This window comes from Hippichthys cyanospilos, chromosome 2 (genome assembly GCF_059441005.1).
Source record: "Hippichthys cyanospilos isolate Australia breed blue-spotted pipefish chromosome 2, RoL_Hcya_1.0, whole genome shotgun sequence".
NCBI lineage: Eukaryota > Metazoa > Chordata > Actinopteri > Syngnathiformes > Syngnathidae > Hippichthys > Hippichthys cyanospilos.
Genome location: NC_142370.1, coordinates 5,110,090 through 5,122,906, shown reverse-complemented (window position 1 = coordinate 5,122,906; position 12,817 = coordinate 5,110,090). Strand labels below are relative to the sequence as shown.

Here is a 12,817-nt window from a genome sequence, read left to right as displayed (position 1 = left end):
CACGTGTTCACGTGTTGACATCGAGCGCAGTTTGCGGAAAGCTCTGTGTTCTTGGACTCCGACCTCCTAAAACAAGCAGCCGCTCTGTTTGTTTATTCGTTTGATTCGAGGGGCAGGGGGCAGCTCCCCATGGCAATCAAATCATCTTCTTCATCAGGATGCCCTTAGTTCATATCGCAAAAAGAAAACACGCTATTCATGCGCACACACGCCGCTGTAGTGTTTATTTATGGGCTTCAAAAAATACACAAACTCAAAATGTTGGGGCTTCCAGGCAAACGGCGTGATTTTTACGAATCGCCTCCGTGGTCTGTCAAGGTTTCGGCCGTCTTATAAATACAGCCTTCTGATTGGTCCGTTTTGCCTCTTCGCCCTGCCCGCACTCTTTTCTTTGCGCAAGAGCAGCTTGACGGCCGAACGGATCCATTTGATGAATTTGGACACCTGAGTGTAGACGCCATATTTGCCTTCTTTTGCACATCCTTCTCCCCAGCTCACAATACCAGTGATGAAATTGGTGTTTTTGTACGCTGTGACGTGAGGCCCGCCACTGTCTCCGCGGCAAGAATCCATAGCTTTTTTGTCATAGCCCGCACAGAACATGTGGGCAGAGATACGGAAACTGCTGGACTCTTTACAAGTCTGTTGGGGCACATAAGGTACAGAGAGGCGCTGCAAGATGGTGGATGTTGGCAGATTTTGGCCAAGACGACCGAAACCGCTAACCATGCCGTCTTGCTGCTTCATTAGAACCTGCAAGGACAAGTTGAAGCCCAATTATTTACACACACACACACATACACACAACCACACACACACACATATATATATATATATATATATATATATATATATATATATATATGTGTGTGTGTGTGTCTGTGTGTGTTTGTGTGTGTGTGACAAATATGCATTTACTGCACTTTCACGACTCATGAAATGCGATCGGATATTGGGTTGAAATTCTCTGGGATCAATGGGACTGGTATTTTGATAGGCGTCGTCTTCATAAAGTTTGCATTTGGAATTCAGGGGTGTCAAACTCATTTTTATTGTGGCCCACATTGTAGTTATAGTTTCTGTTCAAACGACAGATCAGGAACAAAAAATTGTTTAAAAGGTTTTCTGAAGGTAACTTGCAAGTTTGGTATTTTAGCCAGAAGTCAAATCAACATTTCGCTGACCACATAAAATGATGTGCGGGGCCGGATCTGGCCCCCAGTCATTGTGTTTGACACCTGTGTTGTACATTCTAAAGCAGGGGTGTCAAACTCATTTTTATCGTGAGCCACATTGTAGTTATAGTTTCTGTCAGAGGGCCAGAATCAATTTTAAGTGTGTTACTTACCTAATTACCACATACCTAGTTTTGAAATCAAAAGAAATACTGGGAACAAAAAATGATTGTTTTTTTTGTTTGTTTTGTTTTTTTAAGACAACTTGCAAGTTTGGTATTTTAGCCAGAAACTCAAACCCAAATAAGATGATCTGGATCCCGGGCCTTGGGTTCGACACCTGTGATTTGCTCATAGGTGTCAAACTCCAGTCCTCAAGGGCCGGTATCCTACATGTTTTCCGGTCTTCTCCCTCCAACACACCTGATTCAAATGATTAGCATATTAGCAAGCTCCGCAGGAGCTTGGAAATGATCCTAGTCATGTGACTCAGGCGTGTTTGAGAGAGAGGGTTCGAAAACATGCAGCATACCGGCCCTTGAGGACTAGAGTTCCACACCTGTGAGATCTTTACATCAAGAGACTGTTGTGAACGTTCTTGCACATTTCAAACACCTGATATGAATTTTGCTGTTCAGCTTCCTTGTTACAGGCAGCAAGTGGTACAGTAGTGAAACACCGAACGGTTGGAGGTGCTTTCAAAGGTTTACAGAGAATCTACTGTAAAGGGTTAAATGTTGTGCCTTTTAGGCTCTTTCAGCAATATGAGCCCAAAACCAAATATCCCAAACTTGGGAATTGTCTATACTGTCTCTGTACAAAAAGGTAGGCCTATACTTACCTTCTCGGCAAAATCCGGTTCAGGAAGACAGGCTGGCAAGATGTACCTGGAGAACTTGATGGGCGTGGCCAGTTTAAGGAGCGCAATGTCATTGTGAAAAGTGTCTGGGCGGTACAACTTGTGGGTTAGGGCAGTCTCCAGGTAGTACGTGGCTTCAGTCCCCTCATCTACCAATAAGTCAAACTCACCTGGATGGATAGAAACCGTGTCATTTTATCACTAAAACTTCACAGGGACCGACTCTGATTGGTCAGTCGCACCCACCCAGCCTCACAGAGATATAAGACGTATGGTTCATGCAGTGCGCTGCCGTTAGGATGATGTATTCGTTGAGGATGGTACCACCACAAAAGCCTATGTCATTTTCATCGAGGAGAAGTGCCTGCATTGACAAAAAAAAAAAAAAAGGGGGGGGGGGGGGGGGGTCACCAAGGATCTACTTTCTGCATGGACTCTTATTGAGCGGAAATTTTAGTAAATCAGGCTCTCTGTGCTGGGTCTGATTACATCTGCTGCATGCACCTGCCATGGACATTCTCCCGGCGGACAGTTCTCCCCATTGACGATGCGAGTCATTCCCGCTACGTCCGAGGATATTTCTTCCTCCTCCACATATTCATGCTCGATATGTTCAATTGTGAGGTTGCCAGGAGGTGAACTCTCCGGCGGACTGACAGTGAAGGTGTCATTGCCTTCAACGTGGCTCTGGTTGAACCCGGTGACGTTCCCCTCTGTGATGTTGGGGCGCTGGTACCTGAAAATGGTCCTGGTTTTGCCAGTGATTGTGGCGCCACATTTGAAGGGCTCTGCAAGAGGTTTTTGGGGGTTTTTTTTTCATGAGAGGAGGAGGCTTGGAGTATCACAATGCGGTCCACGTGGAACCCTGCTCACCGTTGGATTCACAGGATTTGTCATCAGAAGACAGGAAATAGCCGTCAGCGCATGAACACTCAATGTTTCCTTGCTCCACCTTGCAGAAGTGCTCGCAACCTCCGTTTTGGTTCTCGCAGAGTTGAGGAATAGCTGGAAGAACGCAGGAAAGCAATTAGATGGCTCTTGAGCAGGTTGAAAACCTTTTCGGATAATCGATGATCACATCGGGCGGAGTCTGCACCGATTTCACAATTGGAACCCTGGTAGCCGTCAAAACAGTAGCAGGTGTAGCTGCCGATGCCGTCTTCACAACGCCCCCTGTGAGCGCAGGGCATCGAAATGCAAGCGTCGCCATCTGCGTTAACCACATAACATTTGGATTAAAGAAAAAAATAAAGTACCCAAATGAGCCGCAAAGCTTATCCCAACTTACCAAAATAAACGGCCCAGAATTTGTCCTGAAAAATGAGCAAAGTAGTTTAAAAAGCATGCATAATGAAGCAAAAATACAACAAACAAAAAACCTTCAGTGTCATTTTAAACTCATCTTAATACACAGGTACAATACATACAACGAAATATGAACAACTGCAAGATTAGAAATGAATTAAAAAATAGTTAGACAATTTGCCTGCTTCTGCGTTTGACGAGTAATCCGTCATTTGGTCATACGTGGGACAATTAGGCCGTCATACATTTCGTTGGTCATAACTGCTCTCCGAGGAAAACAATATCTAAATTGTAGCTTTGTTTGACACCCCTGTCTTACAACATTGCCCTTATGAAAAATGACTTACATACACTAGAAGCATTGGAATTTCTGATGTGCATACGCATGCGGTAAAGACTCACCATAACAACCGAGGCTAACTGTATTTCCTCCCTGACATTTTAATCTCTCAATCAAGTATACAACACCTCTTTGTCACCAATTGCGATGCCAAATGCCCTGGTACTTTGCTAATTTGGCAGAAAAAAATGAAGACAATAGGTTGGTCTCTTCACAATAGGTTGGTCTCTCCACTTGATCACACTAATCCAGTACTTCTCAATTATATTCTGCCAACCCCCCCGCAAATACTGTGCATACAGTATTTGTTTGTATGTGCTATTGGGTTGTACAGGCTCCCATGTTAACTGTTTATAAGCCTCGATAAGATGTTGATTGTTCATATATTTTCAGCGCATAATTAAGACATGCATATATACGAGCACATAATGGTAAAGTTGCACCTCTGTTATTGGGGATGGGGCTGGGTGCATTGTCCAGGCTCTGCTGTCATATTGTTGTTGTGGCAATACTTGGGGATGCTCTACGGCATTTTGATTGTAAAATAAACCAGGGGAACTCCTCAAAAACCGTCAAGATACAGATACACAAGGTCTGTCATTAGTTTCATATTCACAGTAATTGGCTACAATCCTTTATCGGGGAATCAGAGGCCGTTGGCGTACTGAGTGTACTATTTCAGTGGCTTGTTGCTTTAAACCAGTACTTCTCAGTTATATTTTGCAAAGCCCCCCCCCGGGAAAGAGAAAACATTCCGCAACCCCCACACCCCCCTTGCAACGCGGATCATAAATAAGATTACAATCAATGCAAATTGTATACCTAAAACGGCATCCTTTTTAACATTGGCAAAAGGAAAAAGCAATATAAAGAAACTTTCAACAACTCTTTTTTTAAACCACTTATACAGGTTACAGGTTAGTCTAAAACTGAAAAAAAAAAATGTCAACCCTTATTTTATCACAATTACACTTCACATGGAACAAAGCAATTCCTTTTCCCTGGGTCATCCATGGCCCCCCTGGGAAACTTTTCTTGCCATAGAGCCTATCTTCATTGGGTTGGTGGCTGATCTAGAGTCTATCCTAGTTCTACACCCAAGACTGGTCACCAAATAATGACAGGCAGCTAACGAGACTAACTCATGTGTAGGATTACTGGTAGTGTGTGTTTCAGGTATTGTGTATACAGTTTGAGCTGCATCTTCAAATATCTCTCGCGCCTCCTCCCAACTGCAGCGTTCCTCCCGGCACTCGCGCTCCATGTCGCCTTGCTTGAGCTCCTCAAAGTATTTGTTGGCTCGTCTGGGCCGCATCAACACCTGATTGGCCTCCTTGGTGGCTAGGAACACTGAAGGCGGCGAGAGAATGGCGTCTTAACGGTATTCAAGCAGAATTGTACATCGTCTGTTCATCATCTTTTGTTCTTTCCCTGTTTCATAAGCAATTGAAAATACAAGAAAGTGAATAATTGACTCCTCAGAATTCAAAAACACAAAACTGAAAAACGGTGTTAAAGTTTGGTTGAGAGCAATAGTAAAGCTACATGAAGCTCGTTAGCTCACACTTTCGATAGAGACCACAACCACCATTCGTAGTGAGCCATCAGCCATATTATGCAGTTGTACCGAAACTTTCGATCGCCTCGTTTTGCGATAAATTCAGGTTGGGAAACGGCTCGACGGAAAACTATCATCTATAATAACGAGAGAGATTTCAAGATACCAAAGGTGACAATATTGGCATATATTACGTATGAGACACGAGACACCAGCGCTTGCACAAGACTGTAATGTAATACGTTATTACAACTCCTGATCCCTACCGTATTTGTTACAGTTTGTGATGTATTTTTACACTTGACTTTATGCTGGCTTAGCTACAAACAATAGACTACAGTCTTGCAGATGTTTACTGTGGTCTTCCATTTTTCTTCTTTACTCGTTTCATCCACACTTCCCACCAACAATTTACACTGTGGAGCTAATAAACTTAAAATTGACATTAGCTACAGCTAACATTGTACACATAAAAACGCATGCATATAACAAAACACCACTTTGGGCTGTTGTGTCTGACGCGAGCGTTGTTAGCAGGCTGTTAGCACTATAGCAATGACACCCCACAGGAAGCACTTCGCATTACCCCAAACTAAACTTTAGTAAATTTGCACTCTCGGAATTATCCAAAAATGAATATTCACCATATAAAACCAGCGCCATCTCAACAACAAGTGAATTGGATTCATAATGTCAACTGTTTGGTATACTAATTGATATAATGAATTTAAACGGTTTGGTAGCATTTTTTAACATTCTTTACATATTTATTTTGAATCTTATTCACTAATGTAACTCTGATATGTATTTTTTTTTACCGTTTTTGATGCATTTTTACAATGTATTATTATTAGTTGAAAGGGTTTAGGAGCTTTTTGGGGGGCTTGGAACAGATTAGGCTATTTACATGTCTACTCATGAGCGATTCACGTTACGAAATGACTTCCGGAACAAATTAATTTTCTAAGTGGCGGTCCCACTGTACTTAATTATTGGAATTGGCTTTGTGAAATACACCTGATAATGCTGTTGCTGCTGCTATGCAGGAAGCCAGAGTACCCCTAGAAGCCCACTTAAGCATGGGAGAACACTCTAACTCCACACAGGAAGTCCGGATTCTGAATTCAGAACTCAGAACTCCTACTGTGAGGCACTTGCACTAACTATTTGCTCACCGTCCCGCTGAAAATGGACCAAAATCAGAAAATAAATCCGAGACCTGAAAAATTGGCTATTTCTTTTCATGAACAGATAGCTATATCTCTTTTCTGTTTTCCGCCCTCCGCCAACTGACGAAAAAATAAACGATGCACACTTTATATGCGGTCACAAAACAGCTTTGAGAATGAGTTTGTCCAATCAGGTGACAGAACATTCATCAGACATACTAAACTAACACACAAGGCGCATACCTCTCCCTGCCCCCCACCATCCTTCACCCCTTGTCCTTAAACATACCGTGAGCAGTGGCCAAGTGGAAAAACAGCACGCAAAGCCACAGACCACCAAAACAAAACATGGCGTCCTGTGGTGAGTTGACAAGAAAAAGCTCTCAGTGGTGTGAGGACGATATGAAGTCTGAATACACAGCGAGGGGCAGGAAAGGAGGCCGATGACCTCTACGGGGGAGGAGGGGGTGTCAACATGTTCAAGTGGACCCATCTGGATGGGAGGGGACTGCTTGGTCAAAATATTTCACATACTGTACAACTAGCACATGTTGGAATCTGAGACTTATTCCAGATAAAAGAAAGTTGTGAATATTAGTTTTATTTTTCGGCATTTACTAAACATTGCGTCCGCCGTGCAAGACAAAACATACGGGAAGAGAAAGTGGAATACATAAACCAAAAGGTATTATTGATGGCTGCAGGGTTACGTCAACAAAAAACATAACTCTTACAACTTAAAAACAAGAAACTCAACTCACCGGTTATTCTCAGAGAGCCTCTTGTCATTATATTCTACAAAGAGATTTGCTATATTTTGATTTTTGTCAGTTTGTTCTTTTCCTTCTTGATGATGAAGAGTTTTTTCCCCTTGCTCTCCATTTGGATGTGGGCTTAAAAGAATGTGCCCAGAATGCTCAGGACATTCCAAATCAAGTCAACACACCTAATACCGCGGTCCCTCTACTTACAAAATTCATTTGTTCTGGAAGTCATTTTGTAATGTGAATTTTTCGTGAGTAGAGCCACATTTTACATTTAATTAGCCTAATCTCTTCCAAGCCCCCAAATATGCACCTAAAGCCTTTAAAGAATATTAATTACATATAAAAATGCATCAAAAATGGTAGCAAATACAGATTAGAACTAGAGCTGCAAGCAGCTATAAAGGGCCCTCGCAGACCTGTGCACGTTGGGGTATGAACAGGTCGGGGTATGAACAAGGACTATGAACAATGAAATAGTAGTTGTAGATGACTTCAGTGCAGGACTCTTACCAAATATGTAAAATTTAGACAAGGTGGGACAATGTGGGTGGAGTTACTGCAGCTTTTATTGTTCCAATTTTGTGACTTTCAATGCCATATAGGCCACACCCACTGTCGAAACATCGTACTGATTTGTGGAGGGCATAAGGCATGGCCACTGGCTTTTCAGAAAACATTTAAGGGATATCACTTCAAGGGGCTCAGCAGAGTACATAAAAACATTAAGGATTTGTTATATTTTTTGCTGCCACTAGGTGGCGCTCGTACTATGATAAAAAATAGGCTTGTAGGTGTGTTTCACATTGGACTCCCATCCCATATATGAAGTTTTGCAAACATCAGATCATCTAGGTCCAATTACAGCAACTTTCACCGTTTTGGGGAGACATCAGACTTTGAGTTTGCATAGAGGCCACGCCCTTTAATGAAAAGTCATAAAAGTTGAGAACCTTAATGTTCCAATGTGTCATAGCTTTTCTGACCATTTTTTAGTTCATTTAGTCAAACAGGCATTTCACAGTACATAAAAGTATAAAAAATGAGATTTTTGTCCGCCACTGGGTGGCGCTGTAAATGATTTGAAAGTTTATCACATAGCTGTATTATTGCATGACTTTTAAAGTCCCAGGAAAGTTTCAGATGGTTTGAAGCTGTCATAGCTGAGTTATTAACATTTTTGTCACTCTTGGCGAAGGAAGTATTAAACATAATTTGAAGCTCCGCCCCCATCTTTTCTGTCAAGAGATCTTCACGATATTTGGACTATGTGTGCCCCTCAGTTGGATAATGATTCATGCCAAAGTTGAAGGTAATGGGGTGAATCGTTTAAGAGAAAAAGGCACTAGTTTGAGACCAGCTAATGTCTAAGAATGGGACAAAACTGCACATTAAAAAAATTCTTAACAATTTTTCTGTACATCCTAGCACATCACTTCTATTGACTTTTTTGTAGGTCTTGCAGTTCTTCATTTGCCTACAAAGTTTCATAGCTGTAGGTCAAACCAAACAGGATTGACGGTAATCTTTCGACTAATGACATTTTTTGCAGCCACTAGGTGGCGCTAGCTTTAAACTGGAATATATTTTTGTCGATATGTTCAGGAGAATATTTTCATCCAATGTGTGAAATTGTGAGAAGATCAGATCATCTGGGTCAAATTAGAGCAACTTTTACTGGACAGATAAAGCTTCGGAATGAAAATGGTCGTAGAGGCCACGCCCATTATTGAAACTTCGTAAAATTTGGTGGAGGTCAGCAGGGCTGTCTAGAGGCTTTTCAGACCTAATTTCAGCGATATTACATCAAAGGGCTCAGCTAAACACATAAAAACGTTTAAAAAATGCTCTATTTTTGGCTGCCACTAGGTGGCGCTCGCACTATAACAAAAAATACGTTGTTAGGTGTATTCCGCATTGGAAACCCATCAAATATATGAAGTTTAGAAAAGATAAGACCATCTGGGACCAAACACAGCAACTTTGTTCGTTTTGGCGAGACATCAGACTGACATTTTTGTTTGCCACTAGATGGCCTTATAAGCAATTGAAGATTTTTTTAATCACTTGTGTTAAGGGCTTGAGTCTCCATGTGTCTGTGAAGTTTCAGATTTTTCCAAGCTTGTAAAGCTGAGTTATAAAGGTTTGTTTCACATGTGGCAAAGTAATCATCAAAGGCATAATATAAAGCCCCGCCCCCAACATATTTGGTGGCGGATCATCACAAAAATTTGAACAATTGTGCCTGACAGTCAGATAAAACATCACAGCAAATTTGAAGTCGATCGGGTCAAGCGTTTGGGAGAAAAAAGGAGCAGTTCGGGACCTGCAAATGAGCAAAAACGGGCTAAAGGTGCACATTCAAAAATTCATAACTCTCTTTCTGTACATCTGAGCACATGGCTCGCGCTGACTTTTTTGTAGGGCTCGAGGTCCTACATAAGGCTACAAATTTTTGGAGCTCTAGGTCAAACGGGCCGGGAGTGAGAGGCTATTTTCCACTCATAAGGCCATTTTGGGGCCAATTACAGCCACTTTTTTCGTTTTGGCGAGTCATCTGACTTTGAGGTGGCGTGCAGACTACGCCCATTATCGAAAAGTCGTAAAATTTTAAAACCTTAATATTCCATGTCTTAATGATATTCTGACCAATTTTCATTTGTTTTACTCAAACAGACTGAGCACAATACATGAAAGTGTAAAAAATGACATTTTAATCAACCACTAGGCGGCGCTAGTAGGTATTTAAAAAAACTTTTTTTAAAGGTGTTAAAGACATAAGTTTCCATGTGTCTATGAAGTTTTAGATTTTTTTAAGCTAGTACATCAAAGTTATTAAGGTTTTTGTCACTCTTGGCGAAGGAAAAATTGAACACATAATTTGAAGCCACGCCCCTATCATATATGTCAGCGGATCTGCACCAAATTTTGCCCACTTGTGCCCCTATGTGTGAATATGGACCACAGCAAATTTGAAGGCGATTGAGTAAAGCGTTTGGGAGAAACAAGAAGCAGTTTGGGACCTGCAAACGTGCAAAAATGGGCCAAAAATGCACATTCAAAAATTCATAACTCTTTTTCTGTACATCTGAGCACATGGCTCGCGCTGACTTTTTTGTAGGTCTCTAGGTCCTACATATGCCTAAAAATTTTCGTAGCTCTAGGTCAAACGGGCCGGGACCAGGTGCACTTTTTCGACCTTAGGTGGCGCTGCAGAGCCATTTTTTTTGCATTGTTTTGGGAAACACAAAAATATCCAATTTTTCACCGGGCCCGACAAATGTGCAAATTTTGGTGACTTTTCGTGCATGTTTAGGCCCTCAAAAATGGAAAAGCGCTGCACAGTAAATAATAATAATAACTAGAGCTGCAAGCAGCTATAAAGGGCCCTCGCAGACCTGTGCACGTTGTGGTATGAACAGGTCGGGGTATGAACAAGGACTATGAATGATGAAAAAGTAGTTGTAGATCCCTTCAGTGCAGGACTCTTACCAAATATGTAAAATTTAGACAAGGTGGGACAATGTGTGTGGAGTTACTGCAGCTTTTATTGTTCCAATTTTGTGACTTTCAATGCCATATAGGCCACACCCACTGTCGAAACATTGTACTGATTTGTGGGGGGCATAAGGCATGGCCACTGGCTTTTCAGAAAACATTTAGGGGTTTCACTTCAAGGGGCTCAGCAGAGTACATAAAAACATTAAGGATTTGCTATATTTTTTGCTGCCACTAGGTGGCGCTCGTACTATGATAAAAAATAGGCTTGTAGGTGTGTTTCACATTGGACTCCCATCCCATATATGAAGTTCTGCAAACATCAGATCATCTAGGTCCAATTACAGCAACTTTTACCGTTTTGGGGAGACATCAGACTTTGAGTTTGCATAGAGGCCACGCCCTTTAATGAAAAGTCATAAAAGTTGAGAACCTTAATATTCCAATGTGTCATAGCTTTTATGACCATTTTTGAGTTCATTTAGTCAAACAGGCATTTCACAGTACATAAAAGTATAAAAAATGAGATTTTTGTCCGCCACTGGGTGGCGCTGTAAATGATTTGAAAGTTTATCACATAGCTGTATTATTGCATTACTTTTAAAGGCCCAGGAAAGTTTCAGATGGTTTGAAGCTGTCATAGCTGAGTTATTAAGATTTTTGTCACTCTTGGCAAAGGAAGTATTAAACATAATTTGAAGCTCCGCCCCCATCTTTTATGTCTAGAGATCTTCACGATATTTGGACTATGTGTGCCCCTCAGTTGGATAATGATTCATGCCAAAGTTGAAGGTAATGGGGTGAATCGTTTAAGAGAAAAAGGCACTAGTTTGAGACCAGCTAATTTCTAAGAATGGGACAAAACTGCACATTAAAAAAATTCATAACAATTTTTCTGTACATCCTAGCACATCACTTCTTTTGACTTTTTTGTAGGTCTTGCAGTCCTTCATTTGCCTACAAAGTTTCATAGCCGTAGGTCAAACCAAACAGGATTGACTGTAATCTTTCGACTAATGACATTTTTTGCAGCCACTAGGTGGCGCTAGCTTTAAACTGGAATATATTTTTGTCGATATGTTCAGGAGAATATTTTCATCCAATGTGTGAAATTGTGAGAAGATCAGATCATCTGGGTCAAATTACAGCAACTTTTACTGGACAGATAAAGCTTCGGAATGAAAATGGTCGTAGAGGCCACGCCCATTATCGAAACTTCGTAAAATTTGGTGGAGGTCAGCAGGGCTGTCTAGAGGCTTAGCAGACCTAATTTCAGCGATATTAGATCAAAGGGCTCAGCTAAACACATAAAAACGTTTAAAAAATGCTATATTTTTGGCTGCCACTAGGTGGCGCTCGCACTATAACAAAAAATACGTTGTTAGGTGTATTCCACATTGGAAACCCATCAAATATATGAAGTTTAGAAAAGATAAGACCATCTGGGACCAAACACAGCAACTTTTTTCGTTTTGGCGAGACATCAGACTGACATTTTTGTTTGCCACTAGATGGCCTTATAAGCAATTGAATATTTTTTTAAACACTTGTGTTAAAGGCTTGAGTCTCCATGTGTCTGTGAAGTTTCAGTTTTTTCTAAGCTTGTAAAGCTGAGTTATAAAGGTTTGTTTCACATGTGGCAAAGTAATCATCAAAGGCATAATATAAAGCCCCGCCCCCAACATATTTGATGGCGGATCATCACAAAAATTTGAACAATTGTGCCTCACAGTCAGATAAAACATCACAGCAAATTTGAAGTCGATCGGGTCAAGCGTTTGGGAGAAAAAAGGAGCAGTTCGGGACCTGCAAATGAGCAAAAACGGGCCAAAAGTGCACATTCAAAAATTCATAACTCTCTTTCTGTACATCTGAGCACATGGCTCGCGCTGACTTTTTTGTAGGGCTCGAGGTGTTGCATAAGGCTACAAATTTTTGGAGCTCTAGGTCAAACGGGCCGGGAGTGAGAGGCTATTTTCCACGCATAAGGCCATTTTGGGGCCAATTACAGCCACTTTTTTCGTTTTGGCGAGTCATCTGACTTTGAGGTGGCGTGCAGACTACGCCCATTATTGAAATGCCGTAAAATTTTAAAACCTTAATATTCCATGTCTTAATGATATTCTGACCAATTTTCATTTGTTTTACT

General features: G+C 41.3%; 1 protein-coding gene across 1 annotated transcript; it reads right to left on the bottom strand.

The window, feature by feature from the left end:
• Window positions 1-195: 195 nt before the first annotated feature.
• f10 (coagulation factor X) lies at window positions 196-6,842 on the bottom strand. Its single transcript, XM_088402985.1, has 9 exons — window positions 6,696-6,842; window positions 4,869-5,029; window positions 3,323-3,347; window positions 3,131-3,244; window positions 2,908-3,039; window positions 2,539-2,822; window positions 2,281-2,398; window positions 2,017-2,204; window positions 196-753 (listed from the first exon to the last, which is right to left on the bottom strand). The coding sequence occupies exons 1-9, from the start codon at window positions 6,754-6,756 to the stop codon at window positions 331-333; spliced, it is 1,506 nt and encodes a 501-aa protein (XP_088259111.1). The 5' UTR covers window positions 6,757-6,842; the 3' UTR covers window positions 196-330.
• Between the last annotated feature and the right edge of the window lie 5,975 nt (window positions 6,843-12,817).